General features: G+C 43.0%; 2 protein-coding genes across 6 annotated transcripts in view; one reads left to right on the forward strand and one right to left on the reverse strand.

The window, feature by feature from the left end:
* Fkbp14 (peptidyl-prolyl cis-trans isomerase Fkb14) overlaps positions 1-7176 on the forward strand; it is a 124737-nt gene extending 117561 nt beyond the window's left edge. Inside the window, exons 3-4 of one of the 2 annotated variants that reach the window (XM_076325260.1) lie at positions 4778-4902; positions 6311-7176. In XM_076325260.1, coding sequence (XP_076181375.1) covers positions 4778-4902; positions 6311-6499 — 314 coding nt within the window. In that variant the 3' untranslated portion in view covers positions 6500-7176. The remainder of the gene's footprint in view (positions 1-4777; positions 4903-6310) is intronic. The other variant, XM_076325262.1, reaches the window with a different exon arrangement.
* Positions 7177-10659: 3483 nt separating this feature from the next.
* Positions 10660-27629, reverse strand: part of Fhos (Formin homology 2 domain containing) — a 287057-nt gene continuing 270087 nt past the window's right edge. For 3 of the 4 annotated variants that reach the window (XM_076325750.1, XM_076325748.1, XM_076325747.1), the window contains one exon: positions 10660-13180. In XM_076325750.1, the coding sequence (XP_076181865.1) occupies positions 13107-13180 (74 nt within the window). In that variant the 3' untranslated portion in view covers positions 10660-13106. Of the gene's footprint in view, positions 13181-25088; positions 25177-27629 lie in introns of all 4 variants that reach the window. The other variant, XM_076325751.1, reaches the window with a different exon arrangement.

Raw genomic sequence — 27629 nt, forward strand, 5'->3', positions numbered from 1 at the left:
CCTCGATCCATCATTCTCGATGATTCGAATACAACGGGAGGCTTAATTGTTCCGAGTGAACCCTCCCTGTAATTGTGGTTATTAAAGGGTAGGTAGTTTTAATTCGCGATCTTCGGATCGATCGGGTCGACGATACGCTGGCACGGGTATCCGTGAACGTTGCGATACGAAACTTACACTCGATGTCGGAATGCTGTACGCAGTTCTTTGTTGCGGAAAAAAAAAAAAAAAAAAACGTGTAACGAGAAGTTACAGCGTTCGAGGGCTGCGCAACTCCGAGCAGGGAGAACACGGTTTGCGCGTTTCATGGTTAATTAACTTCTTCGCCGGACAAGATGAGTTAGCTTAGCTCTCTTTCTCCCCTCTTTGCGGAAAGTATTCACGGGACGATATTTTACGCTTCGGCGGCAACATTTGTCGGAGTTTGTTACTCGATCGGTTCGGAATTTTGTAACGTCTTTGAGCGTTCTTGGTGTTCCCTTTCCCCGTACGAAAGTAATTATACGGTTAAGAGATCGAAGGAAGGATGTTTTAATTTTAACGAGATTCTTTTTCAATTCTTCGACACGATCGTAGATCCGGTAAATTGGTAGTATTTTTACGGTGTTCCCTGCAAAGAGTTCGAAACCCATTTCTTCGAGATTATTCGAGACAGAGACGAGACAAGTCAGCGCTCGATAGTTTCATCGGAAAATTTTATGCAAGAAAGGGATCGCGAAGCCTCTAACTTTTAACGGTATAAAAAGAGAATAACGTTTATTCGAAGCGTGCGCGTATTTAAGAAAGTGCAACGAGCAGGTACGAAAGCAGTGTGGAACGTTGTTTTTATTAAAAACTTAATAACAAACTAACGAGTTTCGGGATAGTAATTATGAAAAAACTTGTTCCGTGGCTTTACCGCAATGGCGGGAAGACCACCACCGTGATAATACACGTTGTTGGTCCGTAACGAAAGTCAAGCTTGGAAGATGGACTTTACGCTCAAAAGTAAATAGAGAACGTCGAGTAACACTTTTATCTTCTACTCTGTTTTACTCGCAATCTCTGCACATTTCTGTTGCAATTGCACGCAACGTGTACAGAATTTCGTAACGATATTCCTGACTATATATTATTACTATTCCAAAAAATCACTTTCGAACGTAGATCATCTACAACTACTTATCCCTGAAACGAAATTCAGGGGGCACGTGCCCCGAACTTCGTTAAATTTCTCAAGAGGAAAATTTTATTTACATTTATTTACGTTTCCAAATAGAATCGTCTTCTCGATGCATTACGGAATACTTGTACATTTTCTCCGTTGGTGTCTCACGAGCGTCTTCTCGGTTCTTCGGAGCAGTTGGAAATAATATCCGAAGCATTGTCGCGAAATCTGTATTCTCTTTTGGCGAATGGTAAAATCTACTCCGTTGATAATCCATCGGGAGATCGTGAATACCCTCTCGCCCGGAGATAGTAAATTTTCAACGATTTACACGAGTCTCGGCACCTCTGTGCTTCGCTTTTAAGTACAGATTATTTCGGATCGTTCGTTCTTCCGTTGCTCTTCTTCCCCGCGGTACAATGGAATGATTAACTTCTCCGTTATTTCGCCGCTTCCCCGGTTCCGTATAACATTAACTCCTATCTATACTCTTTCTCTCTCTCGAGGCTGAAATAGTTTGGCCCCTCGTGTAGCACAACGAACCTGGACGGAGGAAAGCGTTTCAAGACCAGAGATCGAGAACGAAACGGTTTCCTCCGGATAACGGAGAAAAGACGGAGACCACCGTGAAACGGGGCTCGGTTGGAGGAAATTGTATACAAAGAAAAGGAATTTGATTCCATCTGTCGTCGATGTTGCGGCCACCGAAAACGGGAAAGTTTCTCCGCGCGTTTACCTTCGAATGTTCTATTTTCGCGGAAAAAGAGTCTCGTCGCCGGCTGCGAAAGCGTTCTCTCGTCTATTAGTTATCCCGGTTCAAGTAGCGCGTAATCGATCGGGTATATATTTCATTAGGATCGGCTTAATCGCGATCGGATCGTTCGTAATTGATACCGAACACGTGCACGCGCACGCACCAATTTTCCGAACATTCGTTATCGGTCGTTGTCAAGCCGAGGTAATTTATGCACGGAAAAATTTAGCGCCATCGAGGGTGTATATATAATTACAGAGAAGTATCACCGGATCAGGATCCACCACAGGATGTGTTTCGTCATTAGGATGCAAGAAATAAATAGTGAAGTTTGTTTTAATCGATTTTATTGCGCAGATGTATTGGACGATGTAGTACCGTAGATCATTTTCTCTGAGATACCAAAGCTGTTCAAGTACTGGTAAGTTGCTCTGAAATAGGAAATATACAAATTGGTGAGGAATCAAATATTTCGATTTTTATGTAAGTGTGAAATAAATTTCGTGCAACAGATATTCTATAGCGGTAATTATATTCGTTGTGGATTTTTAGAATAAAAACTTAAGAAAGAATCCTGTTCGATGTTGAAGCTTTGAGTGGACGTTATCTAAGGGGTTATTGGTGAACCACGAACGAAACGCTAATTTATTTTTGCAAAGTGAAAAAATGCACAAGTGTTTTTCGAAAACCGTGTTACCGATTTTCATTTAACGGTAGATTATTTCTTCCTTAACATTCGAGAAGCATTATTCGACATGGAACAGCGAAGCATCCGTGATTCGTAGGTTTCGTTATCTCGATTATAACTATGGAATTATTCCGAAATTGAGAAAGTTCGTCTTCTCCAGAGGACCGACAGACGCGAGTTTCGAAATTTTCAACCCACCCTTACCTGTACGAAGTATCGGAGAAGTTCGATTACATTTCATTGCTCGAGAACGAATCCTTTTAATCGGAATTTTTCGAGCGAATCGCACAGACCACAATCGAATCGTGATTTCTTCACCGGCACCTATTTTTCTCCTCGTTGGTCAACATGTTCTTACGTCCGAATCGATACGACGAATCGAATTTAGGAGTATATTTTACCAGCGATATTTACGGCGCGGTGTCGAGGTATTGTCCTAATTAAATTCGAACGTACCGTGATTCTCGATTTAGTTACTCGCATTGTAAACGACGTTATCCCGTTAATCATAGTTGCCATCGCTGAAACAGATTTTGCTTCTCGCATTTCAACGCTCCGAAGAGACAACAATTTCCTAACTGACGGGGCGTTGGTAATAAAAATCGAGCGACACCGTTTCGCATCGTTGGTCAACGGTACGATCCATACCAAATGAATAATTGAACTCGATTCTAATATTTAAATAGATTTCGCGTCTTGCTTCCCTATGTTTTGCACCGATTCGTTACAAACAAGTATCGTCGGTTTAACGCAACGTACAAAATTTATCGCGATACATTTATTCACAGGAAATTAACGGACGCTTAATCAACATGGATTTAAATACTGGAAATAATTACGACGTATTTCGAACGCGTATGAAAATTTAATGCCCGGTATTCGATCAACGATAATTATTACAATGTTATATTTCAAGGATTAGAATTTTTTCACCGTGGAATTTCCGTGTGTGTCGAAAATGAATCCACGCCGTGCGATATAAATCGAGAATTATGTATAAATTGGTACAAGAACTTAAATATCCTTTTCTTGAGTTTTCCAGGAAAATAGCATCGGAAGATTTAGTTTCAGTTAAATATAATTAGTTCTCCAAATTCAGCGACAGTCCAGAAGGAAGTGATTCGAAACAAACAAAAATATCGAGAAAACGGAAATTCTAAATTGACATTTATCCTTTCCTACAATTGGCTATTTAACGCGATTCGAAGGAATGGCTTACATCGCGGGACAATTTGAACCGCGTGACCTAATGCGCGGACAAGATGCGCAACTTCATTGTTTCTATTTTAAACTCGTTTCTTTTTTCTGTCTGTGCCTGTACAGAAGTTTGAAACATAGTTTCCACAATATAGTCGTCGTTAAATATTTTTTACTGCCCCTTATTGCTCGATAAAAACGAACAAATGATTAATTGCAAATAGGAGGGCTAATTCTTAACGAGAAGCCAATTGACGAATGGTTTCAAGATTCACTGTCGTGGCTAAAAAAGTTCAATTATAAATTTGAACTTTTACGGTCGAATCGTGGAAAAGTACCAGTTGATGTAAATTCTTTTCGATTGGTCGATATTCGCGCAGTTCTCGGACACGAAGCAACCCTTTTCGTGCGAGGAAACTTCCGCGATTATTTTCTATCGTGGATCGAAACGAAGGGATTCGTGATTGGTAGTAAATGTCAATGGCAAGAGGTCCGTCATATGTCATCGAGGAACGAAATAATGGACTGGTTTTTCGTCGAGCGATGCGCGCGGATAGCCGACGAGCAAATAATAGAAAAGCCACGGCAATCGTCTTTCGTCGGTGCCGGCAGAGACGTATTGGATTTTTATTGGATTTCGAGCAATCAATGCGATCGTCGCGTGCTTTCGAGATCAATGAAACACAATAATGGAAAATCAGGACGCTCGGGAGAACGTTCTGCGTTTTTCTAAATCCCCGAGAATGTTTAAAACGACGTTAACCGGAGAACGCGTTCACGATCGATATTGACCTATGTACCAGAGAAGACAATTTTTACCCAATAGATATCACCCGTACGATTAAACTGACAGTATCAATAAATATATAGAACCTAGCTTCGAATTACTTAAAAAGTTCCACGATATTACAGTATAATTTCACCCAAATCGAAACGTTAAACGATTTAAAGAGGAAAAACTTTGAACGAAATCCTACGTTTCTGATTTCAGGTGCCACTTTGTTGTTCGACGTGGAATTGATCAACATCAGTGAATCTCTGCCCACCGCGAACGTCTTCAAAGAAATTGACATCAACCACGACAACCAGTTGTCTCGCGAGGAGGTGAGAGCAATGGCAAGATCATTTTTAATTTCTATCCAAGGGTCAACTCGGGTGGTGGTCGTAAAATAATCTAACAGGGCTCTAAATGCTAAAACTATTAACAATTATTCGCACGCGTTGCTCGAGCACGAATAATACGTCCAATTTAACTAATTTATAAATCGTAAACAACATTTCTATGTACATATGATTACGGTAGCGATGTTAAACGTGACTTCGAAGTTTCGTATACCAGTTACAAAAATTCTGTGGAATTTAATTACGAGAGATTTTCCGTAACTTTGATAAAGTACGTGTTTACATATTCGCAATATGGTCGCGTTTTACACTCGCGGGATCAACGATGGCGCGAATGTTAATGGCACCCGAGCCAAAGTGCGACGAATCGTTTGCGCTGCAATTTTTCCCGTTTCGAAACACGGTGTCCCACATTCGCTCTGGTAATTTGTTTCGTTCGTCCGGTAAGATTTTTTTTTACCGATCAAAGAGCGAACCGTTGGAAACATCGGTGCCTGTCGGATTTATCTCCGCGTACCGGTGCAAAGGATTAACATCCGCTCGTTTGCGCACAGGGCAGAGAGCCGTGCTTCGTAACATTTTTCGCTTTTTTAACTGTAACGAACAACGCAACAATCCTGTGTCATTTTCTTTTTTTTTTCCGAACAGTCGCGTATACTGTACCCTTGACTCGTTCGCTTTAATCGTTCGAAAATATTGTACGTTTAACATTAGCGGGTACGTTCTATTCGAACAAATAAGAGGACCATTGTCGATGAATTAAATAATTCAAAGCTCGTAAGGAAGGTAAGCGGGGCAAGATGGTCAAGGGGAATTCGCACGCAATAATTTGAACAAATGAATGTATTCCTAATAATCCAAAATTTTACCAGGAATTGATAACAATTGGCTATCGTTACGCTGATTTTCAATGTCTTTGAACAAAGAGTATTTTCACCGTTCACATTCTTGCGTATCCGAATACATTTGTCCTGTATTGTAGATGAACTTCCCACGTAAAATTGTGCGTCAATAGAGAGGAAACTAAGTCATTGCTATCAACGAGACTCGCATTCTTTAACCTCGTCTCTTCCCAACTCCAAACCGTGCAAGTGTCGACTCGAAAGAAAATTTAGTCTCCTTGAGAGATCTCTCGAGCTGTATCTACTAAAACTTTTACAAGTATTTTGTAAAAAAAGTTCAAAAATTTCACGAATATTATATTAGAAATTGTTCAATCCTCCTGATAATTCTCTCCCTTACTTTTAAAAGCAAATTGCGCGGTTCTTCGATATACGATTCGGTTCCACGTGTACGTAAATGTAACTGCATGCTTGTAATCCATAGAAATTTCGTATCGGTACGTGTCTGATAAGTTACGAGTAAGTACTATTGTACTGAAGTCTCTGGTTCGTTTCCGCAGGTGAGCGAGTACCTCAGGAAGCAGATCGAGGCGGGTGAGCAGGGTAACGCCGGTGACAACGAAGAGGTGAACAAACTGCTGGTGGACAACGACAAGCTCGTCGAGGAGATCTTCCAGCACGAGGACAAGGACAAGAACGGCTTCATCTCCCACGACGAGTTCAGTGGGCCGAAGCACGACGAGCTCTGAAGTCTTCGTGCCGCGTCGCCGCGTCACCGAGCACCGCGTCGCCGTCGGCGTCGTGGCTCGCGCCACCACGTGTTCACTACCGCGGGGAATCGCCTCCTCGAGTCCCGTCCGGTCCGCGAGCACCATTGAACACGGTCCACGGGCAGCTGTGCGACGACGCGGACGGATCCACCGGGGGCTTCCGTCGCGCGGTGCACGCGAACCCCCTCGAATATCTTCGAGGAACAATACATGGGGGTGGGTGCGGTCCGTGGAGACACGGATCTCCCTTCTTCTTCGCCGGGACGTTTCTCTCGCGAAACGAGGACACACTGGGCCAATGATATTCGACCGAAAGGAATACGAGATAAGTGACCGGGAGTTTCGATCCAACGGACGGTACGCATGCCTGCGCGCTCGGGAACGCACCAGAACGGTACGCGAGCGATCGACGTAACGGAACAGAACAACGGCGAGATTCATCGAACCTTGGAAGAGATAACCTCCTCGAACGCGGGGGCCCAACCTCCTCGAACGCGGAGGCCCGATCTCCTCGGACGCGGGGAGAGCTTACTTCTTCGAACGTACGGAGAGCTAACCTTCTCGAACGCGGAGATTATCCTCTTCGAACACAGAGAAAGTAACCTCCTCAAACGTAGAGGTTGACACCTTTTCGAAGGTTCGCTGATCTCCTCGATCGCGGAGTCCAAGCTCTTCGATCACCAGGAACATTCGGAAGCAGTCGAAGCTCGAAGATCGGAGTAAAGTCGTGGATTATCGCGGAGGGAGTCCTCGAGCAGCTTCCACGCCACACGGGGGGTCAGTGGGAACAACGAGGGAAACTGGACCAGGACACGGAAGGAAGATCTCTGCCTCCCCGGAGGATCGTCTCTCCTCGAGGATCTATAAAAATCTCGCGAATCCTTTCGTTACGGGGAGTGGTGCTGTTCTCCGCGATCGTCGCGAACGTTCGAATGAAGTTGGAGCTAGGCGATCGGAGTACAGTCGTGGATTCTCGCGGAGGGGGTTCTCGAGTAGCATCCCCGTCACTCGGGGGAACAACGAGAGCAACTGGACCAGGACACACGGAAGATCTACTTCCTCTGGACGGGAGGGGGGCCACTTCTACCCGAGAGCTTCGAAAAATCCTCCCGCGAATCCTTTCGACCGGATGCGGACACTTGGAAGGCCCGAAGAGACGTTTACCATGGACGGTGTAAACTCGAGCGAAAACGATACGATTACGCGGGATTGGCGTACGGAGTCGACGGGATGGAAAGGAAAAGATTCGAGGGGTTGTTCTCTGGGGTTGTCTCTCGGCGCGGTTGTCCACGACGGGGGTTCCCGGCGTGCTCGCGGAAGAGGATGTGCGCAGAAAATACGAGAAAGACGTGCTCGCGCGCGACACGGGGTCGAGTGATTGATAAATCTGGCGCGAAGCGAGGCTGTTCTACGTAATATAATTATACAAATATAGATAGAAACAGACAAAGAGAAAATGTGAGAGAGTATATATGCGAGAGACAGAGAAAACGGGAGGGAGAGAGAGAGAGAATGGTTTTTCTACACGACTATAGATGTTAGCATTAATTAAGCGCATCGGCGTAACGGTGCTAAAGAATCACACGCGCGCGAAACGTTTCTGTCCCTCTCTCGAAAAAGCTTCTTCCTTTTTATTCCCCACCACCTCACTAACCCCCCACTTCGCCGTACCATGAACGTCTCCCTTTTTCACGAGAACCCCACAATCTCCCCCGCACAATCCATACACGTATATACACACACACACACGCGTACACGCATGTAAACTTACACACATACCCCACCGGCATTCTCAGGCCGCGAATTTCACGCGAGAGACGTATCCAGGACCGGAGGAGGATCGCAAGAGGACGGTGCAATCTCGAGGATGCGTGGTGGAGATGAACGGCGATCGCATCGACGCGATCTTCTTTCCCCCTATCATTATTACACTTTTTAACTGATACGTTTTTATTACTACATTATATTGTATGTTGTTAAAGTTGGACGAAGGTTAATAATAAATCGTGTGTCTCGAGCACAGTTTGTTATATAAGTCGACTCGTTTTATTCGAGTGACGCTCGAACCCTTCCCTCCTACGTCCCACGTTGAGTAGATCTCGCTGGACTTTTAATTCGGACGCGAGTTTTCTTTCGGCTTGTACGTATCGCGTCGCGATAGAGTTGAAGGAAAATAGCTTTTCAAACGAGAATTGTTGTCCATTGCGACGTCAATTTGTTCGTTTCTACGCGTCAATTTTACCATCGGTCTCGAGGAAAACGCGAGAGATATTTTTATTTTCATCCTTGATTTTCAGCAACGTTTCCAATGAGGAGAATCTAGTAACGTTTCGTGTAGCTTTCGAAGAAAATTTAAAGATTCTCAGAGTTATTCTTTTAACTTCCAACGATGCGTTTCAAGATCTTTGTTAAATTTTCTAAACACTATTTTTGGTACCAATCTAACGAACCGTTTGAATTCTTCTCGTCAAAGTTGATTGCGGAGGTCTAGGCTTTGACACTTTTATTTTCTGCAATTTTAAATACAATTTTGAATAAAACGTCTGTAAATCTTTATCTACTTATTAACTTACGGTCGATGGTGATCAGAGACGATTCTCGGCAATATTTAGAACCATTCGCGATTAGTACATCCTAGAAAACGTAACGATAAAAGATAATCGGAAATTTTACAATTCCATTTCTCACCCTACTCGATCATTTTCGTTCACAATTAATTTGTCACCGAAAAGTAGAAATTATGCAAAACGTTAATATCTCGTCGTACGCGAGAAAATACGGAAGTTTTCTTACACTCGTGTCAAACGGTATTTTCCTTTTCGGTTTGGAGCAATTTTCAAAATACGAGCGAGAACGCCTACGGGACTGTAACCCGACTTACGTCATCGCTTGGTTCGTCGGACGTCGGTAAATGTAGGATCGATACAGGGTGTCTCGAAATAAAAAGGCAAACTATTTAAAACGAGCAATCGCGTAAAATATTCCGCGCTTCCTGTGACGGTGAAAAAAATATTTAACGATGAAGACTCACGCGTCGAAAAATACTCGCTCGTTTAAATAGCGACGAGTCGCTACAATACTTTCGTACAGCAAGAATATTTTCGTTTTCCTAGACGTAAGTGTAATTCTCGATTAAAATCTTTCGGCTCGTTTGATATTTTCGAGACACCCTGTACCGATGCGGCATTCGCAGGCGTTCGTGAAGCAGCAAGTCGGGTTACAGTTCCGCAGGCGCGTCCGCATTATATTTTCAGAATTTACTCGCGACTAAAAAACAAAACGTTCGAAACGAATGAACGTTTCTTTCGTACATGCGCGAACGTTACACCGAAAATATTATCCCCGCGTTTACGAGTAACTCGCCTCGTTACAAGAATTTCTCAAACGGGATACACTCTTGGTCGTTCGAGCGTTTTTTCGATGGAAAATAATATCAACGTCCAGACCTGAAAGTCATTCTCGGGATGTTCGGCGAAGAATACACCTTATTTTCATATATCCTATTTTATCTTCGGATATTAATTGAGCATTATTGAAGCACAATATGGAATGCAATTATAATACGATATATATTGAGACACTTTATCGTTATGAATGTATCGTTATTACCGTATTACGTTCATTTTCCGTTAAACGGTATCAAAATAAATGCAATTAGAAAATTGATCGTTTGGAGAATTTTAATACAATATTCGCATCTTTTGTACTTATGTAGGCTCTCGTGATACGCAAAGAAAATTCACAACGAAACGCAACAGCGCTCAGAGGGTCATTAAACGAATCTAATGAAATTGTTTCCACCTGTGCAAAGTATACTATAAACGTGACTTGTTTCGCGTATACGTATCACGGCTTCCTTTCTTTAAAAATCTAAGAATTTTGTGTACACGATTGAAAAAATTATTCCATATAAATCTATCGACGATCGCTAAGAACTCGACGTTTCGCGTAAAGAAGATTCGTTGAAAGAGCTCGAGTGCTTCTCTCTTTTTCGTAGGGGAACGAAATACTCGTAACACGCACTTACCTTGCCGCGTATTTTCCAATACGCGGGGCGACTACTGCCCCGAGGAGCGTTTCCTGCAAACGTAAACGGGATAGAGAACAAAGGGGAAACACCGAATCAACGATCAACACACTCTTGCTGCTGCTGCTGCCGCTGCTGCCGCCGCTGCTTGCAATTTTATTTCAAGAATCATTTCCGCAGAAATCTTACACAATGATCGCGCGTACGCGACGGCACGCGCCTACGCGATTAATAAGGTGATAATTAAGTTAATTAAGTTGCTCCTCTCGTCGAACGAATATCATCGCACCGTTCAGCAAAAAGTTCTCGTCGTACGTGTGTTCGCAGATTCACTACCTACGCATCGACGGAAATCGTGGATCGCAAGACTCGACTGCTCTTTCGTTTACGAAAAATATGGATTCCGTTCTCTGTGTGGAAAAAAAAGCTACCCAATTTCCTTCGCGGATTTCGTACAATTTTCTACGGCAAAATAATTCGGTCTCGCAGGGTCTCGACTTCTATCAACGAAAATAGGGATTCTTGCGCGAGACCACGACTCGTCGCTCGCTCGCGAGAAACCGTAAAATTCCTTCGCAGTTTTTCCGTTAAGTTTCTCTAAAAAAATAATTCGGATCGGAACACTCGATTGCTCGTTTACGAAAAATATAGATTCTCGGCGCGGGACCGCGAGTCGTCGTTTCTCCCGTGGAGAATTTCTCTCGAATTTCGTCGCGATTGTCCGACGATTTCTCCGCGAAAAAGTAATCGTCGAGATACGATTTCCTTTAGGAGAAATATGGATTCTTAGGTGGAACCACGACTCGTCGTCCAACGCGGAGAAGTTTCGCAGTGTTCCTTGGCGGCTTCGTTAATATTCTCGAAAGAAAAATTCGGCTCGCTCTCGGTCGGATGGGATCGCAAAGTGGTGTTCGAGGCACGCGTTGATACGATTGTCCGTGTTACTTCGTCTCTGTCGTTCGAGCTTTCGAGAGCGCGCGGCGCGCGCTTAAACGAAGAAGCTTACCCAACTCCGATGAAATTTTCATTTCATGCAACATGCAAAAGGGAATCGATTCCAGCCTCGCTGAAAAATGCCTTCCGTCCGCGTGCGAGCATTTATTCCGTGGAACCTGTCACCGCTGGAAGACGCATCTGAAAAGTTTCTCGTCTTATTTTCTATGGTTTTCTCTTTTTTTCTGTTTTTCTCCCTCTACTCCACTGTTCATTTCTCCTTTTCTTGTCCACGGTGGAAGACGAAGAGGATACAAGTTTCAAAGTCGTCGCGTTCGCTCGTGACGTTGACCCGTAAGCTCCTCGGGCAGCTTGCAGGCTGCCAGAACTCGCCGTGGAACGAGATTCGGCGAATAAGTCGCCCGAGCGATCATCCTGACCTGTTTATGTTTTTCGTTTTCGTAAAAAGTGTTACGCGGCTGCGGAGGAACCGATTTAACGCGCGAAATATGGTTTTACCTCCGACGTTAACCGGAATAAATACGTGGTGAGATTTCTCGTCGGATATCGTCCTCGACAAACGTGAACGTTAAAGTTAAAATTAAAATTCTTACACTTACCGATCATCGTGCTAAAATTCTATCGATTTTTTCGAAAACGAAAATCGTAAAACTCGAAGCTGCGTATAGTGGATCGTGATTATCCGACAGACAGACAGCAGAAATGCGCTCGCACGCGGAATAGAAATTTTAAAATGTTTCTTTTTCGTTGTTACCCGGTGCATTTTTCACCACGAATTCGTCGCTCGAAGTTTAACCATTAATGTTGCGCGGTACTCTGATTACGCGTGAATTTCTATACGCGTGTATCGAAAACGTCCGTCTAATAATCCAAATTGGAACGGGCTACGCGGTACACGGTCCGGTAACGTATCTCGATATTCGAGTAAAAACGATGGAAAAAGGGATACCGCAAATCCATCGGTATCATTGTTCGTTCGTACCGTTGTTCGTTATTCGTTATCGTTCGTATTTCGAATAATTTGCTTCACTTTTGCAAACTTGCGCGTGAAACTCGTCGAACGTTTGTCCAAACCGAACCGAGACCTCGAGTTAGAAAATAGTGTTCTCGTGACTTTAACCGTGATCGAGTATGCATCTATATAATAAATTCAATTCTATCGGATTCGATTTCAATCGTGATTTCAATTTACACGATGGTCGCGTTGATTCCATTTTGCTATAAGCGAAGATCGAACGACAGAGCGCGCATTGCGAGGGAAAAATAGAATGGAAGGCCTCGATTTTTTTCGTCCTCGATGACGAATTTGATAAAAACTATAGCTTTCTGTCGTCACGCAGAAAGATCGATCGAAATATATATATATATATATATATAGAAATGTGTGTATGTATATATAATTCTTTTAACGTGTAAACCTTGGTGTCTCAGCGATTCCCTGGGAGGATTGCGTTTCTTCGGGTCAGGTTGTGGGGGGTTTGTTGCATCTCCGTGAAATCGCGATGTTTCTGGCCGTGTCATCAACGTTCGATCAGAGGTTCGATGATCGTGCTGGCTTCTCCTCCTCTCTCGTGGACGAGTTACGGTGTTCGAGTTCTATCACAGTCAGTAGCCCTTGATGTAGGCGGCGATGTGCTTCTTCTCCTCTTCCGAGAGGCCGTTCTTCAGCGTTCTACGCACTGCACATTACACGTGGTTGATAGTTACGGGGGGAAACAAAATCGATAGAAACGGAATGCAAAGTGAAACGTATTGCAGGCAATGTCGAGGATTCGAACGTTTCGTATTTCGAGGCGTTTGTCCGCAGAACCGGGACGACTAAGCGAAAGAGAACTTTTATTATTCGAATTGGATATTCTATACGAAGAAGTAACAACACGATGAGTCGTATACATCGGTGCTTAAATACCCCGGAGAATATTCTTTACTTCGATACTACGGTACACCGATTCAATATTTTAATACCGTATTGCCACCGACAGATAATTAAGTACCCCGATACGTTTAATTTAATTAATAATTCCAAGTATCTCGGTATCCCCTATCCGTTCGAACGATAATCGTGTACCTTCGTAACTTCTATAAATCTAATTTAATTAATAATCACGAGTACATCGATATCCACCGTATATTCGATTCGATTAATAATTATGCGACTCTGTAATTATCCACCAACCTAATTGCAATTAATGATCAGCTATCTCAATATCCCCCATTATATTCGCGTCAACTAAGAATGAAATACCCCAGTACCATCGATATATCTAATCCGACTAATATCAAGTACCCTCTGACTCTCGATATGGAATACTCGAAAATATCGCAATGTCCGCAATTATTCAATACCTTGATACTCCGATATATTAATCGACGAATATCCCAAATTCTAAAATACGCGAACACATCGATAATCTATACCTCGACATCCGTATGTTTCATGTTTCGATATTGACGATATTTCGGTATTACGTTGATGTTACTCCAATACTTTGATGCTCCAACGGGGCAGAAAATCATCATCGAAAGCTGAGCAAATGTACATAAAATTCAGTGGACGTTTTCACGTTTTCCCGAAAATTCTTGCTAGTTCCGAGAAAGTTTCTCGAGACACAAAACGTACGAGCTCGAAGGTGTTCGAACGTAGATTTAAAAAGAAGAGTTAAATTGCACATGAAACGCGTTCATTGGTGTTCAAAGTTCTCCAAATACGAAACGTTCGTCGAACGTCCGTAGGAAACGAGGCAGCGAACACGTCACGCGTCAAAGTATACATTCCAAAACAGGTTTTTGCATGCGATAAAATTGAAAAGAGCGACAGACAATTAAGCGTAATTATTGTTGCGGTTATCTACGCGACTAGTCTAAAGTATGTCAGTTTGTACGTGATCCTATCTTGCCGTGTTCATTGTCTATCGGACGCGAACTCGTGGCACTGGGAACAGCTGGTAATTAACAGGATCTATATGCACCCGGTAACAATGCGCGGCACTGTTAAGATCGGTAGAAATGTTGCGCATAAACAGTCGCACCTGTAATATAATACCAGGCTGGTTATTCACGGTGAATTAGCGGCAACTCTCGTTTCAGCTGGCCTGGTTGCCGCGCGAATCGAGCTGAACTTTTTTTCGATTCCCGCGACTTCATCGCGCGTTCTCGAGTAACTCTTTCATAGCGGCTCTATCGAAGACGAACGAACGGTAATGGATGTTTCGCAAACCTCGGAACGAGTTTTACAAAGATTGATTTATACCGAACTATCTATCGTAGTTTACTCGCAATTTGTTATCGACTTTGCAGATTACCCTTAACTTATCGGAGTTGTCTCGCGACGGTGTCGATGGCCCCGGTGATCACCGTGTACAATTTAAATCGACGTCGTTGAATTTGTACTTTATTGTAATTTAGAATTACGACGAGGAAAAATTGATTTGAACGCGGAAGAAGTATTCCTGCAAAGAAATATTATTATATCGCGAGGGTTCACTGGAATTGAACCGTTCGAGATCGCTTGTCTCGTTGTAAATACACGACGGATGAAACTTTTATCGTTAAGGTGCGCAATAACCTTGTATTTCAGACACAATACGCGCGTATAGAATGCGCAAAGAGATTCGAGGCGGAAAAGTGGGGATAGGCGATACAGTGTGGGAAGGTCCTCGGTGTCCTTGAGCGGTCAATTAATTCGGTCCGCCCGAGAACAGGTTCTTGAATAATTTCTTGCGCACCGTTCACGATTGTTTATCGTACAATAGATTCTTAATTCGGCAACTAAATATTCTACCGCAAACGCTAAACAGGCTGTTAGCAGGGTATGTTCGAAGGAACAATGTTCGATCAAGCGGAAATTGATTCGTCGCGCGCGAAAATTGAATATGTATTAATCGGAACTTTGTTCCGTTATTAACACCGGGACGGCGTAACATAATAAATGAGCATCTCGGCTTCGTATCCGGAACCCTGAATGGTGGTTAATGAATTTGGAAAATTATCGCGCGTGTCCGCGGCCTTTGAATCGAGTGATTTCGAAGCGCGTACCTAATGACCGTTATTACCGAAATATTGTTTCAGCGATCTTTTTGTCAACGTTTGGAAAATGTTCCGTATTATTTCGACGGTTCGGGATTTCCCGACGCGACACGCAAACGTACGTGCTTTTCGACGAACATATTTATTTCTTTGTTTGCGCGACCCGCTATCCGGATGCATTATTTAAATGTATTATTCGATTACTCGTCGAGCAACACGCTTCCCTCCGATGTATCATCGGCCGATTTAACTTCAGAAATTAAATACCCGTTACGTGAATGAAAATTTTATCCGCTAGAAAAAATGGAATCGCGATATCGAGTTCACGATTTCCCATAGTTCCGTTATCGAATTCGAGTAAAAACAATTCTTAAATCGACGAGATATTTTCGAACCTCTCGATCTCCAATTTAATCTCAAGTTTGTTCGTTAATCGAATTTCAAATACTCTAATTTGATACAGGAAATACCACGGATCTCCGTGTTCCATATCTGTCTTCACCGTCGACGTGCTCGAAAAATCTCGCCAATGGTATCGTTCGTTCAACGAGAAAAAAAAAACGAGTAAAACAATCCCGTGGACGTTAATATTGAAAAGATTCTTCGGTTTTCCATTGTTAAAAGGCACGAAATAAATATATCTCGTGTATCGAAAACAACGATGCGGCTCGGAAACGTTTGCCAGAAGTACGGTGGAAAAAGCAAAAAAAGCAAAAAAACCTTTGTACAAAATATCGGGACTATTTCCGTTTCCGACGAATTTAGTTTGTCAACACCGCGCGCATTTTAGTTTCTCGATTCTTGGCGCGTTCCAAACACAAAATCGCAAACCTCGTCCGCGGGATTCCATCAGCTGTATCCACGACCACAGCGCGGAACAACACGGTGGTCGATGAAGCGTAGACACAAGAGAATCGCGAAACAACTGTTGGGGAAACGTGAGATTCGGGTCAGCCTTCGCGGCGAATCGGGTCGAATTATTAAAATCGAGTTTACCCGAGGTCGTTACCGCGCGGTAAGCGGCCGTGTTCGCGTTGTCTTTTGGTAATTAGGGGTTCATTATCGGTTGTAAACAGTGGATCGATAGCACGGTACACCACCAAGAACGTGTTTTGAAAGTGGTTGCTCGCGGAGAACGATATTATACCACCTCGGGGCTCGATATCGGTGCAACTGATCTAATTTGTTTCTCGGTGAGGTTTCGTTGAACGACCGATAGAGGGAATCGAAAATTAGGTCCGAGGGAACTATCTTCTCGTTCGAAACAACGTATCGTTTTCTAATGATACGAAAGACTTCTAGTGTTTCGAAGAACGTGTCGACCTCTTTGGGGATATTAACGCAAATAATCGACCACATTGTGAATAAATATTCGTAATTGAATCTATCGATGATAGAACAGGGAAGTATCTCGTCGCGAGGTTGATAAATTTCGAGGGTTTGTATCGGTTTGAATTTTTCTTTCGGATAAAATAATACGTGTCCCTGAAGGAATGAAACGTAAGCTCGGGTTGCACCTTGATAAACGTACACGGGTTAAAATTACAGTCACAGCGGTAACTTTGTTGCAGAAGATTCAAGTACCGTTCCTGCGAAACATTTTCTTATCGACGAAACAAATTCGTGCTAAAATAATTACGAATGTTCGACCAATTCAAATCCGTGCCACTTGGGTACGCAAATCCCTGAAAGTTCGATGCACGAGATGTACGAAGAAAATTAAAACTCGTTCTTCGACGTCGTTGATCTGTCCGCCGTATAAATTCGTTTAAAAAGAGCGACGATACGACCAACGACGTCCATGATCGAAAAGTCACAATTTGCAAACTTACTCGTCCCGTCGTTGATCACGAGAGTCCAGATTTACGATACGATCGCCATTGGCGACAACTAGGAAAACATCAAAGCGCGAGTAATACACCGTGTCTAGCTGCCGTATAAATTCGTTCGAAAGAGGTAGCGACACGAGTGGCGGGCTCGGTAATTGAAAGGTCTATCATGATCGAGCCGTAAACTTGCACACTTGGCGGTAACCGTTGATTACGAGAGTCCGTGTTTGACGAGACAATCGCCATTGACGACAACTAGGGAAAACGGTAAAGCGCGAGTAACGCACGGTGTCTAGCTGCCGTATAAACTCGTTTCGCGTGAATTTATATAACCGGTGAAATCGGTGAGCGAAAAGTCCAGCTGGGAGCTTACACGTTCGGCGGCACCATCGATTACGAGAGCCCGAGTTTACGGGACATCGATCTCCCATTGACAACCGGTGAAACCGTGACGGTGCACCGTAGACGCGCGAGATGTTGACCGTTCTCCTGAAAGTCACGGACGAACCTGGTCGTGACGTAACCGGTAACTCCCTTGCACGAATATCGTCCCTATTGGTTGAATACGGCACGCGTACGAATCCACCACGTGACGAGGAACGTGAACGAAACGAAACACGAGAAAACGCGACGCAACGATAACGTACGCGAACGCATCTCGGATACGTTTTGCATCTCGCTTTGTCGCGTACCGATTCGTTCGCGTTCCATGTCACGTAATGGACTTCTACGCGTGCCCGACATAACCAATAATGACGATCCACCGGCGTAAGGGCGTAGGCAGTTACGTCACGAACGATACGAACGGACCGATACACTTTCCCCTGTGATTCTTTCATTTTTAGCACAGTGGCCAACTTCTGTCACGTTTACGATACTTAACCCTCGCTGTGTCCCAAGTGTCCTTTTCAACTTACAGAAACTTTCGATCGCTCGATTACACCACCGGTATAGCTCTCTTGAAAACCGAGGACGAGTGAAATAACAAAAACCTTCGTAATATTTGCAAGAGGTCGTAACGGGTCGGTTTGGACGTGATCCATCCCACGATCGTCCAAACCGGTGCTATTGAGAATATCGATCGACGAAATTACAAAAATTGCTACTCCCTTCTCGATTACGGAACGCGAGAATATTACCGAGCAGACACACGGGGTTCTTATCGCGAACTCGGTCTCTCGAGCTGTCCTTTCGACGTATGCTCGAGAGTAATTCGCGGGGAATCGATCGTCGGGGGTTGGTTCTTTTCGTTGTTCGGGGATCCCCTGTCGTTCGAACGGTTCGATTTTCGCAGCCCGTTGACTCCCAATTTAATGTTGTCCCGGTTAAATCGCTCGCGCTTCGACCGTTAGGGCAAACACGACCTTCCGCGGGCCGATTTATTTACCGTGACGCGTGTGCCGCACGCGTCGGGACGTGACTGATCGCGCACGACGACGACGACGCCTCGTGATCACGTTATTAACGAGACGGCCGTCGTCCCGTGTTTATCGTGTGTCGGTTCGCGGGCGTACTCCATTCGAGCTACTTGGTAAATATTTACCGGGACAAGAAAGGAGATCGATACCGACGAAATTACTCGCTCGATGCCTCTTTCGGTGCGTGTGGACGCGCGCTGAGCGAGCGAGCGTATGCGGGTAACGCGCTTCGATAGACGGTGATTCGATCGGCGCGCTCTTGTAAACGACGCCGCGCGTCACGGTGAAAGTGACGTTTACAGTCGTGGTGTTTTTTCGATCTTTTACGCGGTCCTCGATTACACTCGAAACCGTCCAACGAGATCGAACGAATTATTCGAATCGTTGGAGTTAACTGCTTCCTACTCGGATGCTTCCGTGAGTGGCGTTGTGATGCAACAGTGCAGTATGCACTTATATGCCGGGAGAAATATCGGAAAAATTTCTTTCCAGACCTTTCGATCTTGCCACTGTACCGTTGAGAAATTTATACCACCGATAGAACATCGATTCGCTACGATTTCAAGCCGGTTAAATTTTCGAGCACCGGCGAAACGTTTAATATCTAAACGAATTCTCGGACCTGCTCTAACTCTGAGCTCGGGATTTCTCAATCTCACGGTAGAGAAATAATTTATGTTCCCTATAAAGCTTCACTTTGATACGATTTCGGAGCGAGGTTTCGAGTATCGACGAAATTTTTAACATTTCGGCGAATTCTCCAACTAATTCTACTCCGTTTCGAGCTTAACGTCGGGAAATAATTAATACCGCCGATAGAAGTTTACTTCCAGAGGATGGATTTTCAGGGGGAGTAAATTTTTGAGTATCTGGATGAATTGGGGAATTAATCCTGTTTTAGATTTTTTTATCTCACCGTCGTGTAAGTGAACAACAATTTTTCTTAGAAACTTGCTCCGATGCGACTCCAGGTCGAGTAAATTTTTGAACTCGAGCGAAGCTCGTAACGTCTATGTAAATTCCCAAAGGTCGAGCTCAAAGTTCATGAAAATTTATTTCGACGTCCAACTAACATCAATTTGCGAGAAAATTGTCCGTACATCTTGTTGCTCGTTTGATGCAACCGCGGTATAAATTCTAGTAAGTGTTGAATATGGTTATGGCCGTTTAAAAAGAAGAGAAACGAATCAATCTCGCCGTGTGAATATTTCACGCTCAGTCACGCAAGATTAACTTGACGCGAAACGTGTACGTTATTGCAGCCTACGTAACAAGGTTATTGCGAACAACCCAGCAATTTCGGTAAAGTATAAATCGCAAGAAATATCGACTCGAAAACGTAGCTTCACTTTCGACCCGTTTAAATTTCCATGGAAATTAAACTTTGCGAGGAACCCTTTTGTTGTTCGAGAGCACTATGTCTGCGTACTGCCGATCGACGGTTACCCACTTTCGTGATTTCCAGGTGAAATTAATTAAAGAAAGATTTCAAATTAATTAAACGGACCACGCTCGAAATTCTGTTTGTTTTCTTTCTTTTTTTTTTGCGAGAGTTTGCCCGAATTCGAAACAACTTACTGTGTCGTCTCGCAACGATTTCTCCGCAAAGATCGATCACCTTAGCTCCAACTACATCGGCAGTATATTCTCTCAGGTTCGTGCATGAAACCTGTTATGCAATGCACAAGGAGAATTATTTCGCCAAATGATTAAGAAGCAGTACCGACAGCTATATCAACGTTGTACGTTAAACTGTATTACGATAATATTACAGAAACACACACGATCGAACGTGAGCCGCGTTACATAAAATAGTTTCGTGATTCCCGTACCGATAATATTAAATCCTGTTTACACTAAATGACTTCATTCGCCGATGATTTTAGCGCGAAACATAACCGAGCTGCCGCGTGGAACGATCTTCTCGTCTACGAACGAGTCGTTCCTTTCATCCTGTAACGTATTATGTAAGTTTAATGAGAGGATATTACCGTAATTCCGCTTCGATGATTCCTTCAATCTGTTTTCAATTTTCTTCGCAACGAAATCATATTAACCGTCGTTCTCTAAATTCGTTCGATATTAAATTCGACGTTATTACGGCACATCGTCTATTATAATACTTCCGCGTTTAAAGACTATATCTGTGCACTGTTATCTCTCGATACGACTGTAAATGTCAAAGAAGAGAAAGACAAATTTATACGCGTCTCTTGCGAGTACAGTTTCGAAGAAATATCTCGTCGTTTTACCGCGAATTACGGTATTCGATCGCGCGGATGATTTGAAAATATAAAAAAAAAGGACGGAGCGTGTTTCGATTATCGATAATCGGCTTTAAATATCTTCGAACCTTCCAAATGTACCATAATTTGTTCGACTATCGACGCGTTACAATCCTAAAAAAATATTCTTCTACGTCACGTCGTTTAATTCGTGCGATACAAATATTTTCGTTTCTTAACAAGCTACCGGCGTCGCACGCGTGTGACGTCCAGATTGGCTATTGAGAACTCGACATCGCACGTACGCGACGTCAGCTGTTTTTTTTTTTTTTTTATCTATTTTCTACGCGAAAAACTGAACACGAACGTACGGTCGAACGTCGCGCGCTCGCGACACGTAAAACTTGCTCATTGTTCGTAATTGATCACACTTTGAACGCTTGGAAGGAAAAATTTGCGGTACGTTCGACAGGAATACGAAAAACGTGTCACGGTTCTCACTATCGATGCATTTTTTTCCTCTCTCCTTCGCGGCGGGAATCGTATCGATTCGACGTTCCACGAACTCGCGTGCAATGTCGAAAAAAATGGTGAAAACACGAGAGGTGTCCCTTTAAGGGACGATAAATGCGATTGGTTTTCGTGCGGACGTCGGTTAAAGACAAATGGAAAGTCATAAAGCGGACACGAGCGGTGAAACGCGGTAGACGATTATCGATCGTTTAACTGATAAATCATTTCGCGAGGACCAAGGCGTGGCCCCATCAATTATTTCGTCCGACGAAACAGCGAAGAGCTCGTTGGATCGATGTGGAGCACGTCGACGAAATGGAAGCGCCTAAGTAAGTCCCCGCTAGACGTTACGTAACTCGAGTAAGTGGATTCGGAGGCCTTTTCTAAGTTCCTGGATACGCGTATAAATTCTTGACTCGCGCGTCGCGCGGAAATTCATTGAAATTTCCGGGCGTCGGTCTTGCGGACGCCTCTGTGAATTCACGGTAATTTGTAATTCCCTTCGAACGTCCGCGATTAAGGGAGATCCTCTCGTAATCGGGCTTCGAGAGATCGATTTTCTCGAAGTACAATTCAACCTCCGAAAATATCCGTGCAAAAAGAATTTCCACGAGTTCGTAAAATAGTTATGAACGTTTAAAAAAGAGCACGACTCTTTTCAACCGACATGTACACCTCGAGTTCTGAACGACCGATTTGCTTCAAACTCGAAGAGAATCTTCAAGAGATATCTCTTTATCTCCTTATGAAAGGACCCAAAAAAATTGAACCAGCTTTTCAAAACACGCTTCGTTTGAAAATTATACAACAACTGTAATTTTTATTGTTCTCGTTCGTGAAAAATCGTGAGTTTGGCGCAAACTTGGATAAATGACTGTGCGAAAATCCGTACCGATATGTCTGACGATTACTTTGGAAAAAAATCAGGAAGAAGCCGATGCTTTTCGGCTAGATTACCGAGAGATCCCCTCGAGCTTGAACCGACTGGGAAAAAATAAATCGCGGCGTGTAATATTCGGTAATAAATTTACGACGCTCGGTTAACGCGTCCGCGGTAATTATACAACGTCGACGTAATCTGTTACGCTCCCGCGGGCACGTATCTTCCCGTAAATTATCGCTGTCCCTGTTATTTTATACATTTATTATTTATCGAAGCGTTTTCAGTCCTCCGCGGTCTTGTAACGCCGCATTTCCTGGACGAATCGTTGTAAGTTAATGGTTTTGAAATCGTTTACCACGTATGCAAATCCAATACTCGTGAAGCGGTGTTTGTCAAGCGCGTTGCTGCCTGAATAATGCAAGATTCCATCAATTTATCACTTTCCCTTTATTTAAATGCGTGCCGAACGTGCATGCGATCATTTAACGCGACCAAAAAAAGAACCGTCCGGATGAGAGAATTTATTACGCACCGTCGAGAATGTTTTCGTAAATTAAAAGTAGCGATCTCGGTCAACGTTTATGCAGATTGTATTTTTTCGATCGACGCTCGATCGTCGAAGCACGAAACTTTACCGATTGTATATCTAAATATCTATAAATACATCAGAGTCCGTGTCGTTCGCAAAACGATGCCAAGAGTCGAACGATAATTGATTACGTCTTTTTTTCCGATACCTTTTCAATCGATCGATGAAGCGATCTCGACGAGAATAATTGCTAAACAACGAATCGTCGTCGAGATTAATCGATGATGGTAAACCGTGTCTGTACGTGCAATCATTCATCGGTAAGTTGTAATTGTAAAATGATAGTTTCTCGCAGTTTTTGTCCGAGCCAGCAATACATAAGATCTCTCCGAGTAATTTAATATCACGAGAACCAATAATTAGTCCGAGTTCGAGAAAAATGATACGTTTCGGTGTGCGATCGTGTTTCCGCAGCGAAATTTTTGCAACAACTTTATTTACAAACAAATTTAAATGCCCGTTATCCGACGTACGTTCGTACGATCGTTTTGCGGTTATTAATAATTAACGAATCAATCGTGTTCGACGGTTACACTTCGATTGTTCGATGTTCGTGATTGAACGTTGTACCACGATCCCTATCGATTATCGATCGCTGGTTCGATACTATTTTATTCCACTGTGCCGACGAGACGTAAAGAAATTTTAACATCGGATGAAAAGTTTCGATTATGGTTCGAAACGACTCTTGCGAAAATCATTTCGCGAATTGGCTCTAATAACAAGGGGAACGTCTTTATTCCGGTGGAAGTTCGCGCAAGGTAAATGCGTTCGCTGCTGCTTTCCTCTCCGAGACGAGGAAACTTGCGAAATGGAAGCGTAGGTTACACACGGCGGCCAAACTTTTTACTTAACCTGTCGAATAAGAACGCGCGGATTCGGCATTTCGATTTGAATCGCGCGACGATAGATTTCAGAGTCTACGGAACGGATCCCTTGGTACGAATCCTGAATCCGTGAATTCGAAAAGTATAGTCGCAACCTAATTCCACGAGGGAGCAATCGGGCCCAGCTGTGTCAAAAATGAAACGAATCCTCGAACGTCTAAGAACTCGGCAATTTTCAAACCGATCGAACAGGTACGTTTATTATTTGAGAAACGAATCCCTTGAAATTCGTTTCCCAGCAATTCGATGTACTAATGCGTGCATAGAAGTAGCGAGTCATTAGTAGCGCAATACCAACGTCGAAGCAACACGTTAAATATTAAAAAAATGCCAATACTTCGATCGTACAGGATGAATCGTTATAAATAACCACCTTGGGTAATTTTTTCCTTCTCGATCGTGTAACAAAAATTGTTCGAGAGAATTTTGTACGATTTGGAGATCAAATTGTAGCTATTCAACGGAATTGGGATAAATATAAATGAATCGTGAACAAATACGAATTTGAAAGTTTGTAATTGTCGATATCTTGGCGCGATTATTTCCATACCATCAAGAAAAGTTAAATTTTGTATTGTTACCTCAATAGATCGTATAAGATAAAGTCACTTCGTTTTTTTTTTGTTTTTGTGGAAATGAAACACGATTTTTTTTGGAGTGTATTAACACTTTACTAAATGATATACTCTCCATTTTGGAAAACGAAACGACTTTCCAAACGAGCCAAAATAATGATCTCCGTTTCGAAGCGCACCATAGAATACAACGCGTCTCTACTGAATCGTTTTTTTCTCCAAAATCGAACACGAGATATTCACTCGAGGTGTTTACTTATACCGACTTACCCCGTGCAATCTCAAACACACGCACGACAAATACTCAAGCAGATCTCGTAACTCGAGACCGTGAAACTCCCAAAAAAATGAAAAGTCATTCCACGAAACGCAACGTCTCGAAAGATGATTTCCACGAGGGCTGGAAACGTGCGTATTAAAATATTTCGTTTAAATGGCAAATATGCGGTGAAAGGGATGAAATATTCGCATGCCGAATGTTACAGACGGAAAAGCATGCCGGAACAGAGAGAAGCAAGCAAAGACCGCGCATTCCGACGCAAGACGGCTCTAAAAGGAGGAGAGAAACGGGCAACAGAGAAAGAGAGAGAAAAGAAGAAGAAGAAAAATAAAACTTCTGTTAAATCGAAAAAACCAGCGAACCTTCATCGCGTCGGTCACGATCGGTAGACCCTTCAGGGTTGATACCCTTCCGGTGTGGTGTTGTTCTCTCGGGTACGCGATCGCTTCACTGTCAGACAGAAAAAAAGAGGAAGGGAAGAACGCTAGGCCACCTCATTAGCAACCGCCACCGTTTTCTATGTGTACACGTGTACACGCACGTGTGTGTATTTGTACGCACACGCGTGTACAGCGAAGCCATCACCACACCCCTTGCCACGCCACCTTAAACTGGATAATTCGGGACAAAGGGGAGGAAATGAGGGGGAAAGGGAAATCGAGGACAGAGCTGCTTCCCCGGGTTTAAAGCACGCCTACCGAATTAATTGTACGCATGCTAACTCAACGACAATTGTTACTTTCCCTCGACGTCGCTCGATTCCTCGTCTTCCGTAGCAATCATCCCCCTTTTCCTCGCTCGTTCGTTGTATACCTTACTCTGTATTTCTTACGTTTATCGCGCATCGTACTTTCATCAGTGGTACGATGATTACGCAACCGTATACGAATCATCGAATAGTTGAAATTCGTAAATTACGATTCGCGAATTCAGAGCCGAAAGTTATGGGGTATTTTCCATCCAATTTTTACACACGAATTATTTTTTACAGCACACCGTGATTCGAATTGTGAAGCGTATTACTGTGCGTTATTTAAATTGAACTACTATTTTTTACACCCTGGGTACAAGGTGTTTACAAATTAAACGGTCGGATAGTGATAATGTATTCTATGAATAGAAATGAGAAAATTGGAGTAGAAACGTAGACCTAAAAATGCTTTGTTAAAAAATTATAACAGATCGACGAAGCACGGTTCTTTTAACGATATCAACTCAGCTTTGTCGAAAGTAATTGACATTTTAAGAGAAAGTATAGCGAACGATTAATGGTAAACATACAAATTACCTTCAACGATATTAAAAAGGAAATACAATTGATATAAAAAAATTCTAAACATTCTTTCTACTCTTTGATCACATTGTGGCAAGACTTATATCCCTTTCTTTGCGAATTATATTTTTGCTGCAAACTATTTAATGAAGAATTTTTGGACGCACAAGGTTTCTACAATATTTGTTTCTATTTTTAAAGATAGAATACATTACCAGTGCTAGATCGTCTAATTTGGAAACACTCTGTACATACAGATGCACCTAACGAGACGGAAACAACTCAACAAATTGAACCATATTAACCCTTTAACAGTTTAATGCGTCTGGGAGACGCTCACAATGATATGGGCCTACATTGTTTAATACACCGTTTTTTTTTTATACCATGCAACTTCTGATTGATAGATTGATAACGTCTTTGTCTCGCGAACAAAGAAAATGTACACCGTACCGTGTATTAAATTGAACAATGTAGCGAGATGCAACTAAAGACCGCTTTAAAAACTCGATCTAATATATTAAACGAGAGACAAGTAGCAAGAAAATACTCGTCAAACACTCCACAATTATTTGCAACAATCGTTATCAATTTCCAATACAAAAAGAAAATAAACATTTCATCGATCGTACCCCGTTACTGCCAAAGGGTTACACGACTTTTTCCCCCGCCCTTTACATACGCATCCAAAAACCACTTTACAATTAAATAAAACGATATTCAATTTCGGTATAACGTTTCGCGGAAAATAAATTCGATTCAACTCCGTTTAAAATCAACCGAATTCCATTGTTTAATTTTACGAAAATTGGTTAAATTCCACTGAGAACTGTTCTTTTTTTGGAGAAATTTTCCACAGGAGAATTCTCCACCGGTGGAATTACTTTTTCAATTGGTGGAAGAACCGCGAGCGCGAAACCATCGAGCCGAACGATGAAAAATGCGCGGCGAATCGTCGAGGAAACCGTATGGAAAAAATTGAAAGAAAACCGGACGAGATCGAAGAACACCGATTCGTTTAATCGGGCGTCGAACGGTCTTGTCGTAAATATCGCGAGGCCGACGCGGTTGGTCGCACTCGGCCAGAAGATTACGAACAGATTCGTGCTCCTGCATCGGGGATTACGATCTGTGCGCGCGTACGGAGATCGACGAGGTAAAAAAGGTTCTGCACGGGACTCTCGCGAACGGAAATTCGCAAGGAACGATGTAATTCTCGAAGACGTATCCGATTTACGAGCAAAGCTGATTTCGATGGAGACTCGAGCGCGCGCGTATTTGTGGAGTAAGCAGGAACGAAGGAAGTACATATAGTATTTCCTGGGGTTTTGTTTTCTTTTTTTTTTTATTTTTTATTTTTCATCGTCCACGGACCCCGATGCGGAGATTGAAATTACTTGTCAACGTTTCGCGTCATCGACAGGGTATTGTCGCGATAAAATTTCTCTACAGTGGAACAATAAAGGGAGAACAATCTTCGAAGAGGAATTTTCCTTCGAAACGATCTCGAGTTTCAAGATTGAAATTAATTGTCCAAAGTTTTTCCGTTTTCGAAATAGCGATAAAGGAAGAGCAATATTTAAAGAGGAATCTTCTTTCGAAACGGCTCGGAGTTAAAATTGAAATTAGT

This window comes from Ptiloglossa arizonensis, chromosome 13 (genome assembly GCF_051014685.1).
Source record: "Ptiloglossa arizonensis isolate GNS036 chromosome 13, iyPtiAriz1_principal, whole genome shotgun sequence".
NCBI classification, from domain to species: domain Eukaryota; kingdom Metazoa; phylum Arthropoda; class Insecta; order Hymenoptera; family Colletidae; genus Ptiloglossa; species Ptiloglossa arizonensis.